Source organism: Fukomys damarensis, unplaced genomic scaffold, assembly GCF_012274545.1.
Source record: "Fukomys damarensis isolate Sample0158 unplaced genomic scaffold, DMR_v1.0_HiC HiC_scaffold_38, whole genome shotgun sequence".
NCBI classification, from domain to species: domain Eukaryota; kingdom Metazoa; phylum Chordata; class Mammalia; order Rodentia; family Bathyergidae; genus Fukomys; species Fukomys damarensis.
The window spans coordinates 38,599,050-38,611,319 of NW_022900950.1; the positions used below are offsets into that span (position 1 = coordinate 38,599,050).

Below are 12,270 nucleotides of genomic sequence, written 5' to 3' on the forward strand. Positions count from 1 at the left end.
AAGAGGGGCGTCCGGCTCCGGTTCGGTGGTGCTCCCCGCGGGAATGATTAACCCTTCGGTGCCGATCCGCAACATCCGGATGAAATTCGCAGTGTTGATTGGACTCATACAAGTCGGAGAGGTCAGCAACAGGGACATCGTGGAGACGGTGCTCAACCTGGTAAGGGAAAAGGGGTGCACTCCCTCTGCTTCCCCAACCCCCACATCCCTGTCCCTGAGCCTCTCCTCCCCACCCTTCCAACCTCTGGGTCCACGCGCTGCGCGTCCCTGGGAGCTCAGCTCATTGGGCTGGCATTGCCCAGCGGATGACCTGCCTGCGCGCTGCCAAAGCCACTCGCCACCTCTCTCTTCTCTTCTGCTCCTCTCCTGCCACCTGAGCACAGTGCCCAACTTAACACCTCTTCTTATCACTTCTCGTGACTACGAGTAAATCCGTGCTGCCAGGAAGGTGTGGGTCGACTTTAGAGTTTAGAGGAGCCTCGTGTTCTCAGGAGGTTCTTTCTCCCACACTCTTAATTGTCCGTGCGTGGTGTGGTGTCGCTCTCCCAGGATGACAGTCGTACCCCTGGAGCCTAAATTCCCTCGTGCTCCTGAGATGTGAGAAGCGCATTAGCTCCAATTTAAGCAGCTGGGGTGTGATGTTTTCGAGAGAGGAGGAAATTGATGCAGTTTTATATCTGTCTTATATTGAGGCTATGATGGAGAGGGTTGTGCCAGTACCGATCACCACCCCCATCTTTTAGGCAGCCTTCCCTTCTTTGTAATACTGCCCTGCATATGCTGGTCACTTAGTCATTTTTGTGCATGTGCATACAAAGTGATAAAATGCGAGGGTACCAAATCATACAGGTTGGTTTCTATGGTTGCCTTCGGGAGTGTGGCATGTGGATAAAGACTAAAAGAAAGAAAGATGTTTAACGCAGCCTAAGGTTTTGGTTTCTTTCATGATAAAGAGTTACTGCAGAACTGTGTATGACTTAATGTTTTGCACTATCTACAGAGACTAAAAAGCATTCAAGCTGATAGGAAGAAAGAGGGAAGAAATAAGGAGAGGAGATCATAAATAGAGCATAATTAAGAGTAGTTCATTTTTAGTGCTCTGTAAATGCATTTTCCACCCTCACAACGAAGCTTTTTAAATGGTTTCCTTTGCAGTGTATAAGCCTTGGCATACTGTAAGGTTGGGTTTTGGAGGGTGAGGTGTGAATCAGGAGCAATCAGTTGGCTATTGTATTTGGTGTGGAGTTACAAGAATCTAAAAATATGCTTGCCAGGAGATTTATAATATCCATGCAGTCAGATTTTTCCCATGATAAAGCATAAGCAACTATTTTTATTTGATCTGTTGGAAAACTGAAAGCTGCAGCTATGGAAGTGGTGCCCTGAGACATGGCTTAGATGTCTGTGGTTTATGAACTTCTCAAATTCATGGAAAACTGAAGTTTTGTTCTTCTTCTTGCTTGTGTTTAGTCAAAGATATTTGTCCTTTATGCTTATTACTGTTTAAATACAAAACATCTTTTTTCTTTTGTTACCCTTCAGATCACTGCAAAAAGTCAGTGTAAGTTTAAGAGAATGTCACCCCCTTAATATAACCAGTTATTGTTTGAACATTAAGAGAAATACAGGTTTTCTAAGGAGTTTTCGTTTTAACTAGCTGAAAATAGGAAGTCAGAAGTGGTCATTTTTTTTTCTTTTTTAAAAGAAAAGAGATCAAATCTCAAAAATTAAGATAGTATGGTAACTGGTATTGTACTGCTGTGTATTTAAAGGAACACATTTTAAGAAATTTGCCCCAGTTTTTCTCTAATCAATACTGTTTTTACTTTAGATGATGTGATACTAGTATTTGTACACTTACTTAGTACATTTTAACCTGATAGAGATAGTGGACACTGCTTTGAATGTGTATCTAGTTTGGAGTCTGCAGTGTATGCTGGATGAGTTCTTAACAGATGGGTTCTTTAGATATAGAGTAGACTATGAATGGAAGTGAAATATTTCTCTTCAGGTGAAAGAAAATTTAACTTTTCAGTGTAATGAATATCTACCATGAAGTTTACAAGTATTGTTTTAGACATTATCTTTACTATTATGCTTAGGATTCTTTGAACTATTGTATTACTGAAGTAATATAATCCCATAGTCTACTTAAGACCTTGTACCTACATTAATTTTTGGAATAAAAAAATTAGACTTAAAAATTTTGGACATATTTAAAGCATTGCATTGATTTTAAATGGAAATGTTTAACGAAAGATGTTTATTATTAAATTATTAACTGTAATAATTGTAGAGTATAAATTAGTCACTTAAAGTGTAATAATTCTCGTTTATAGATTGAGGGCTTTATTCTTCCAAAACACTAATGATGAAAATGTCATATGAAAGTATAAGTTGATAGCCGCCTGCCTTGCACACACAAGGACCCAAGTTCAATCCCCGGTGCCAAAAAGAAAAAGTTAAAGATGATCTCAAAAATATGGTGGAAATACTAGCCATTACAAAAAAAGTGCAAAACTTAATTCTTTTCTATTTACTAACAAAATTAACAAAATTCGTTTGGGGTCCCGAGTGACTTGTTATAGGTTGGAAGCTTCTAATATTTCTAAAAATTAGGATTTTTTCTAGTCGTAATTTAAAATGTTATAGGAAACACAGGTGGAGATAGTGAATTCTACCACAGTGCCCTTTAGGATCTAATGAAACTTGAAAACTGAGTTTTTTTACTTTAAACAATACCTTTGTCATAGTCATCTTTGTCAAATTTTTTTCTCTTTATTCTTTCTTCCTTTATATTATGAAAATACTGATAGTTTTCCACTGTTATTTTACACTTGCTTTGCCTCCCAAAATAAAACTTTTGCAGACCAATGATTAAGTATACAGTAGAATATAGGATTTCTCCAAGACAACTGTGGCTTTTGGTGGCCAAAGGTAGAGAACCATTTCTACTACTCGAGTGGATGGTGGGAATTTGTTAAAGAATCAGCAGTATACTGAGAAATAAAATGAATGGTTTTATTGTAGATGCAAGTATTTTGTATAATGATATTATAGTTGACTTTCAACATTCAAATGTGGGGTGGAGAGTATCAGGAAAATGAGTAAATTAGTTTTTAAACTAACGTTGCAAAGAGAGAGTATTTCTGAGGATTTTACATTGTATCTCTGCTGTTAAGCTGATCATCAAGCTTTGGCTTTAGGAGTAGTTATTTGATGTAGCATTATAAGAAAGTTAATTATATTAAAGAGATTTTGTTAGTGGACTTTCTATTATAAAGCAGGAACACTACTTAATCTATTGCTTCCTTTGTAAATACACTTAACATATGTTTATTTAAGGTTTCTCCCACCTACCATGAAAGAAATGCTATGTAAATATCATGTGTTATCTTTGTTTATGATGTAGTAGTTTCTTTTTATCACAGATTTTAATGTAAACATACACTGTTAGAAAAGATTAAGTAGACTACTTTTTTCTTAATGAAAATTTATAATAGAGCTTGTTGATAGCTATCTTATGTTGTACAACAATAAATACAATTGCAGATTTTAATTATAGACTCGTAAATTTTTTTCATGGATTATTGAATTTATGAATTTGTAGTTTTTTTCACAAATTACTATGAGATCTATTGTTTAATTGTACAGAATAGTATTCTAATTTTATTTGTTTTTACATTCTAATTGGCATGCCATTTACTGTATTGAAAGCATTGAAAAGATACTTTGAGGGTATTTTGTGGACTAAATTATTTTTCTCTTAGTGTACTGATTTTATCATTTTTCTCAAAAGGGAAATTTTAAATTATATTTTATGTTTGGATGTGACAGTGACTCTTCTTTCTTAGTCTTTTCATCTGAAAGTTAATAAGTTAAAATAATTTTTATTTTGGTGACATTTAGAGTGTCTCAAAAAGGTATGTTTTACATTTGAATTGAATTATTTAAAAAAATAAAATTTTATAATAAATTCACCTACCATCTTAGGTAGCCTCATGGCATTTCTTAATACTAATGAACTCACAGTTATTTATATTAAAAGAATTATGTTGACACATAAGCCTTTTCATATTAACTTCTGTATCTTTTTCTCTTAAGTATGGAACATTAATTTGCATATATTAGAACATTCAGTATCTTAAGGATTTCTGGTAGTTTGTACAAAAATGTTAATTTAGTAACTAAAATAACATATTCCATAGCCTCTGATCAAGTTATATTAATTTTAAATATTTATATATTGCTAGTCAATTCTTGGCACATCACTTTATAGTATTTCAGTTATTTGTGTGTTTTCCCTCTTAGACTGTGAAGTACATGAGGTCAGGAGCTGATCTTTTATGTATGTATTCATTTATTTGTATTTCTGGGTCTTGAGTAAATTATGTGCATTTTTAAGTATGCAGCACACCATGGTTAGATGGTAATAATTAGGACCTGTTTTTGAAATTATGCTTAATGTTATGGTCCAGATTCTGGATACTAAATTAGACTCATAAATTTAATATATTGCCTATTCCTGAAAGTAGAAATGTGTGTTGAATATATATGTATATATGTATTTACATATACAATACAGGTATATGTATATATGCTTATATGTATGGGTGTTTGTGTTATCTATGAAAGCACTACTACATATGTAAATATTATTTTTAACTAGCTCTTAAGTAAGAATTTGATACAGAATTTTTCAACAAAGCCAAATGGATGACAAATACAAGCATATAACAAAGATCATGTTATTAACAAAAAATATAATGCATTGAATAGTAATTTTAAAAAATTTTTAGCATTAGTCATTGTCAAGAACATTGGCTGGCTCTTTTGTCAGTTTTTTGAACTACCACCTCAGTTTTTCTTTGATAAACTTCTCATCTCTCATGCTAAGTTTGTCTGCTTTAGGTGGGTCCCCAGTGCCTGCCTGCCTTTAGGAGTGGCCAGAATCAGTGATTGTTCAGGGATGAATATTTACCCCAGGGAGTCAGTCAGTTCCAGGATTTATGCTGGAATTCCTTCTGTTGGAGATGCTGAACAGGTATACTCTTTGTGGCTGTAGTGCCTGACTTAGAATTTGACCAAGGGTGAAACTAAGAGAGCAATGGTTTCTTAATTCTATTGGAATTCCTAAAGTCTGTTCCCATAGTGTCTTCTAATCATTAAATGCTCCCTTTTAAAATATAATTGTTTTTACAAGTTTCATATCAGCTGAATTTGGGTTTTGTTACTTGTAATTGGAAAGATTCCCAGCTGTCCCTTAGATATTCTTTTTCAGGAATTATAGATCAGTCATTTAAATTGTCATCTGTGGTATCTGTCTGTGAAATTACTGAGGTTGAAATTGTAGAGAGGGTGGAATCTTTTGGCCACTCCTTGTGGCCTTTGATAATGTCTTATAGGAGCAGTTAGCTTTGGTTCAAGCTGAAAAGCTTGACACAGAGAGGAAAGAAAGTGTAGTCTTTTTAAGTAAGAGGTCTCTCTCTGCCTGGGGCTGCTGTCTAAGAAAAGAATCAGAATGTTAAGATTTTGCTCCACGTTAAAGTTAGAAAGAGGAAAGAGGAGTTTCAATTAGATAATGTTCTAATTTATAGGATTATCCCAAGATAGTCATGCAGTTTATGCCTAGCCTACAGACCAAATAACAATTTTAAACTGGGATGTTGCCAGGAAACAAGGGATAGAAGAGTTGTACTTCTCAGTTTATTGTTTCATGTTACTTCAAGGAAGATTGTTAAGCTGAGGGTTTAAAGGGGATAAGGGTACTGTGGCCTATTATTCTGAGGCTGAAACTTAAAACACTGAATCAAATTGGCCTATTATATCATGGCAGGATTTGTAGTTTGGTTGCTAATGCAACCTGTTGACTAAAGTAGATGACTAATAACTTATTAAGATTTTAAGGAAGCTTTGCGTAGAAACCTCAAACATGGTAATCTAGTCTGTGTTCTTTTACATTCAAGGCAAATCTAAGCTTCTGAAACTTCACTAAGAAAAGTGGGCTACCAAATTAGTATAGTTTCTAAAAGGGAAATCTATAGCCACAGAAGAAAATGGAAAAGTGAGGTCTTCTGATATGGTAGGAATGAATGCTTTCAAACTTGCCTGATCAAGGAGCTACATTTGATTGAACAGGGAGTTCTTGCTGCTATGAGAATGGACTGAGCTGCAATGGATAGAAATAAGATATATAACTAACTTTCAATTAGTGACTGTTATTTGCTTTACCTTCTCTACTCTTCTGAGTCGATTATTATTTGTGTTCTTTTTGGTTGTGTGTTAAGTATACGAGGGATACTTAAATTTATTATGTAGCAATATATTGTCAGATATCAGGTATAGCCAAAATAATGCATATTTGTATCTGACCAGGAGTAATACAGAATACCTTATCTTCAGGCTTGTAGCTAGATGCATACACATTGTGTTGATTGTTTTTTGTTTTTTTTTCTAAACCCAGTGGTGAGATGGTGAACACATTTTCTGTGTTAAGATGGTAACATTCTTTAACGTGGTTATTAAAAAGTTGTTTGTTTGGAAAGAAATGAGTATACCTGGTGAACAGCAGCCAGGGGCTAGATGTTAATAGATTTCAGTTGGTTTTGGCTGCCTGGCATCAATTCTTTTTGCAGTTAATAGTTCTAGATTTTCTGATTCTTGTTGGGGGAATCATTCATACTGTAGTCTTCATTTTTCTACATTGGGGCTTCCCTGGATTCTTCTCTGATTTTTTGGACCAAACACAAAAACTGACACTTGGCTTATCAATGACAGATATTGGTGATAAAGGATAGCTTCACTTTCCAGACAGCTCAGTAACATTTTTCATTCTCCTGGAGAAAGAAAAAGGTGCTTTCAGCTGGGATTGTTATCAATATTAGGTTGTAAGACTAGACTTTACTGGCAGTTTGCCACAATAAAGGTAGTACCTGTTTCAGATTGGATTTGCCATAAAAGTACATAAATCAAGAGATGGATGGCTGATGGTACCTTTGGGACCCCTCAAGTCAATTGTATCATCAGACATTCATTGGATAAAGTTTTTATATTTCCTGTTTTGCCTAAGATAGTGTCTTATTTCTATCTGCTGCACCCCAGAGATTGCTAATATTCTAAATTAAAATAGAAAGCCTTAGGGAATTAAGTATTATCAGGGAAAATCATAATTATGAACTTGTCAGAGGACTTGATACATTTAGAAAAAAAGAAATGAACATAGTTAATAAATACCACATATTCATCTTAACGAATGGAATATAAGATAATAAGATGATAATGAAGTGAATAAAAATGATCATTGTTTGCTAGGGAATGCTAAACTAATCTTAAGTTGTTGTCAGACAGATAAATTGTTGCAGGTGGTCTGAGTGACATTTTTAGCAATGTGTATCAAGAACTGTAAAGAGGTTTCTGTCATTAATCTTTAGTTCTCTAAGCTAGGGAAAATTACTTGGGGACTGGTATCAAAGTTAATTAATTTTATGATATAAAATAATTGACAACCTAAGTGTTCAACAATAGAAAAACTTATGTCTGTATTGTAGAATAGCATACAGCCATTAAAATTTTCTGTGCCTCAGTTTGCTTTATGTATAAAATGGGCTAGGTATATCGTAAGGTTATTGTGCAGATTAAATACATTAATATGTAAAGTTCTTGGTACATAGCTAGCTTTAAGTCTTATGATTGTGATTTTTATTTTTGCCTTATTTTTGTGGATTGTCTGATCATAGAAACAAATAATATAAACCTAAAAGTGAACTGTCTTATTTTAGATTCTGGTGAACCTTTCAGGGAGTATCTCAGATACTCACTGATCACGATTTGCTAGTGAAGCGTGAGAGATCTATTCTCCTGAGTACTAAAGCTTTAATAGTGCTTGGGACAGTAATTTCCTACTTTGAGGAGGGAGAAAAACTGGGGAAGGAATAGAGATAGGTAACACAGGTTCCTTTACCTGGAACCCACTATATCTTTTCCTTCCATGTATGGTTAAATCTCATGCATAGGTGTAATAAGACATGAATGATGAGCCTAGGCACATAACACCTCCCTTTGGGAGTATTTGCTTAAATATTAAGAACAATACTTGGGTAACAAACCTATGGGGCAAGTTAGAGGATTAAAAATCAGTTTGTTGAAGAAAATAATATTAGCTTATATTTTAATGGCTGTTAAAATATTTATAGTACACTTTTGAATTGAGTTGCATCATCTAATCCTCAGAATAACCCCTTTTAAAGTAGAAACCTTTCTTTCTTTGCAGATAAATCCAGAAACTCAGACTGCAGGAAATGTGAAGAAGTTAGACAAGGTTGTCTCTGTACTGAGTAGCAGAGCTGGAACTCAGATCTTCAGATTCAAATGTCTGGTTCTTTGTTATTATTAAATAAAATATCACTACTTAGAAATTATTCTAAAGGCAGCATTGTATGAAGAAATGATACTGGAAGGGGAAAAACCAGCCAGCCTCAGAGAGTTGATTCTGTGGTCTGAAATGCTTCTCATAGGGGACTCAAGAAAAACTGTTCAGAGAGAATATAAGTAAATGCAGGATAATTAGATTAATTTGTAAAGAAAAAGTGACTTAGCAAGAAATATACTGTGAAGTATTTACTTTTGATTTTTTAGGAAAAAATTGATTATGTAGTAGTATACAGGTATCTGGCTTTGAATTTTATACATTTTTACTTGCAAAATATGGATGCTTTTAAAGCACTTGGACCCAGAATAATAGTATGCATTAATACATTACATAGAAAATAGTTTGGTTATTTTCTTGTTATATTTTATAGATAATTTTATGAGCAACCACATATACTATATTTGCTTAAATATGAGTTATAGGAATTATACTAGGGCCAGGATAATGTGATTTCCAGTAATTGTAAATACCTCTCGGATTACTAAAGTAGAATTTTATGAAAGTGCAAATGTCTAGATATATCTCCCCTTACCAAATACATTCATTTACTGAGAAGTAATCTGCAGTTGATTTAAAGATTTATAAATATTTCTACTGTTATTTACATCTTTTTCACATTGGTGAAGGAAATTGGAATTTAGAATTTGGACTTGATTTCATACATTATGTTTTTAATATGCTTTTCTAACTCCTTTGAAGTAAATGGGAATTTATTCCAATATATCGGAGTTGTTTCCCAGAAGGTAGTTTTTTTTTGTTTTTTGTTTTTGGTGCCAGGGATTGAACTTGGGACCTTGCACCTGTGAGTCAGGAGGTGGTACCACTGAGCTAAATCCCTGGCGGATTTACTCCAATATAATAAGTTAGAATATGGTTGAAGTTTCATGGCTTGTCCAGGGTTGCAAATAAGATCCTTAAAACTGGATCTCCTGTTTTCAAGTTTGTTGCTAGTTAAAATATATTACAACTTTTGACAATGTATGATATTAAACTATACTTATTTAATACTTATATGTTAGGCACTGTACTGAGCATATGACATGTATTAATCTCATTGAGTCATCTTGATCCATGTTCAGTGAAGACTATCTTAAAAAAGTGTTTTCACCTCTAAATATATAAATATATAAATATTTTGTGTAAAATGTCAATTATTTCACTGATTCTTTAGAACTTGATCACCCTTTTTCAGTCCTTGAAATTAAGGAAATTTTTTTTAAATTTTATTGAGTTTATTGGTACATTTTAGGGATACAGTACAGTTACATTCATTGTTGGGATCATGTACCTTTACATGGCAAGTCTTGATTCTCATTTTTTCCCCTTACCTCTGCCCTCCCTTCACCCCCTCCTCCCCTCCCCATCTACAAACACTTTATTTTCATCTTTTCATTCTCTCACATTTTTTTCTTTTCCCTTTTTGTTCTTCCCCTACGTATCACACCTTCCCTACACCTTTAGCTCCTTTCCTCCCATTTCTAAATGTCAGTAATCTTATTAGAATCTTATGCATTGTTGCAGAATATTCACACCAGGGAAACTATTTGGTATTTACACATGTGGGACTTATTTATTTCACTTAGGAGTATATCTTCAATATGTATCCATTTTCCTATGAATGAATCTATTCTCTCGCTCTTTATGGCTGAGTAATATTCCATTTTATAGAAAAACCACAACTTCTTTATCCAGTTTCCAACGGATGGGCAAATAGGTTGTTTCCAAGATTTAGCTATTACAAACTGTGCCGCTATAAACATGGGTGCACATACTTCTCTGTGATATGATTCTTTTAGTTCTCTTGGAAAGATACCCAACAGAGGGATGGCTGGGTCAAATGGAACCTCCAGTCCAAGCTCTTTGAGGTATCTCCATATTGATTTCCATAGTGGTTGCACTAGTCTGCACTCCCACCAACAATGGAGGAGGGTTCCTTTCTCCCCACAACCCCGCCAACATTTGTTATTGTGTGATTTCTTGATAGCAGCCATTCTTTGTGGGGTGAGGTGGAATCTCAGTGTTGTTTTCATCTGCATCTCTCGAATGACCAGTGATGTGGAACATTTTTTCATATATTTTCTTGCTGCTTTCACTTCTTTGTATGAGAAATGTCTGTTCATTTCGGATGCCCATTTTTGGATCGGGTCTTTATATTTGGGGGGACTGATTGTTTTGAGTTCTTTATATATCCTTGATAATAGTCCTTTGTCTGAGGTACAGCTGGTAAAAATTTTTTCCCACATTGTAGATTGTCTCTTAGTTCTGCTAATGGTTTCTTTTGAAGTACAGAAGCTTTTTAGTAAGATGAGATCCCAGTTGTTGATTCTTTCTGCTAGTTCCCGTGCTACTGAGGATTTGTTCATAAAGTCTTTTCCTATACCAATGTCTTCCAGAGTTCTGCCTAACTTACTTTCCAGCAAGTTTAATGTTTCTGTTTTAATATTTAGATCTTTAATCCATTTGGATTTTAATTTAGTGCATGGCGAAAGATAAGGGTCTAATTTTAATCTGTGACAGGTTGATATCCAGTTTTTCCAACACCATTTATTAAAGAGGCTATCTTTCCTCCACTGAGGATGGTGAGCTCCTTTGTCGAAGATGAGGTAGCTGAGTACATCTGCATTTGTTTTTGTGTCTTCCAGTCTGTTCCATTGATCCTCAGGCCTATTTCTTTGCCAGTACCATGCTGATTTTATCACAGTGGCTTTGTAGTATAGTTTCAAATTGGGAATTGTTACACCTGGTGCCATGTGACTGTTGCCTATAATGGCTTTTGCTATTCTAGGTCTCTTGTGGTTCCAAATGAATTTTTGGATTCTTTTTTCTAGTTCTGTGAAATATAGTGTTGGAATTTCAATTGGCATTGCATTGAATGTATATAGCAGTTTCGGTAGTATGGCCATTTTCACTATGTTGATTCTTCCTACCCAATTGATTCGGATATCTTTCCATTTTTTTATATCCTCTTCGATTTCTTTTTTCAGAGTGCTGTAGTTTTCAGTGTAGAGATCTTTTGTTTCTTTTGTTAGATTGATTCCTAGATACTTCATTTTTTTGGATGCTATTGTAAAAGGAATTTTTTCCCTTATTTCTCTTTCTGTCTGTCTGTTATTTGTGTATAGAAAGGCTATTGATTTTTGGGTATTCACCTTGTATCCAGATACTTTACTGAATCTGTCAATTAAGTCTAGAAGTTTTTTGGTGGAGTTTTTTGGATCTTCAATGTAGAGTATCATATCATCAGCAAATAATGATAGTTTAACTTCTTCCTTTCCTATCTTTATTGCTTTAATTTCTTTCTCTTGTCTAATTGCTGTGGCTAATGTTTCCAGAACTATATTGAAGAGAAGTGGCGATAGTGGGCATCCTTGTCTTGTTCCTGATTTTAACATGAAGGTTTTCAGTTTTTGGCCATTCAATATGATGTTGGCTGATGGTTTTTCATAAATAGCCTTTATTAAATTGAGGTATAGACCATCTATTCCAATTTTTTGCAGGGTTTTTATCATGAATGGGTGTTGAATTTTATCAAATGCTTTTTCTGCATCTATTGAGAGGATCATATGGTTTTTGTCCTTGACTTTGTTAATATAATGTATTACATTCACTGACTTTCGTATGTTGAACCACCCTTGCATCTCTGGAATAAATCCGACTTGGTCATGATGGATGATCTTCTTAATAATCCTCTGTATTCTGTTTGCTAGTATCTTATTAAGGATTTTTGCATCTATATTCATTAAGGAGATTGGTCTGTAGTTCTCCTTTTTGGTTGTATCTTTCTCTGGTTTGGGAATCAGAGTGATACTTGCTTCCAGGAATGAATTTGGAAGTATAGCTTC

General features: G+C 34.4%; 1 protein-coding gene across 2 annotated transcripts in view; it reads left to right on the plus strand.

Moving 5' to 3' along the window:
* Nucleotides 1–6: 6 nt before the first annotated feature.
* The window catches only part of Nbea (neurobeachin), a 680,165-nt gene continuing 667,901 nt past the window's right edge, over nt 7–12,270 (plus strand). For both annotated transcript variants that reach the window (XM_010623923.1, XM_010623924.1), the window contains exon 1: nt 7–160. In XM_010623923.1, coding sequence (XP_010622225.1) covers nt 44–160 — 117 coding nt within the window. In that variant the 5' untranslated portion in view covers nt 7–43. The remainder of the gene's footprint in view (nt 161–12,270) is intronic.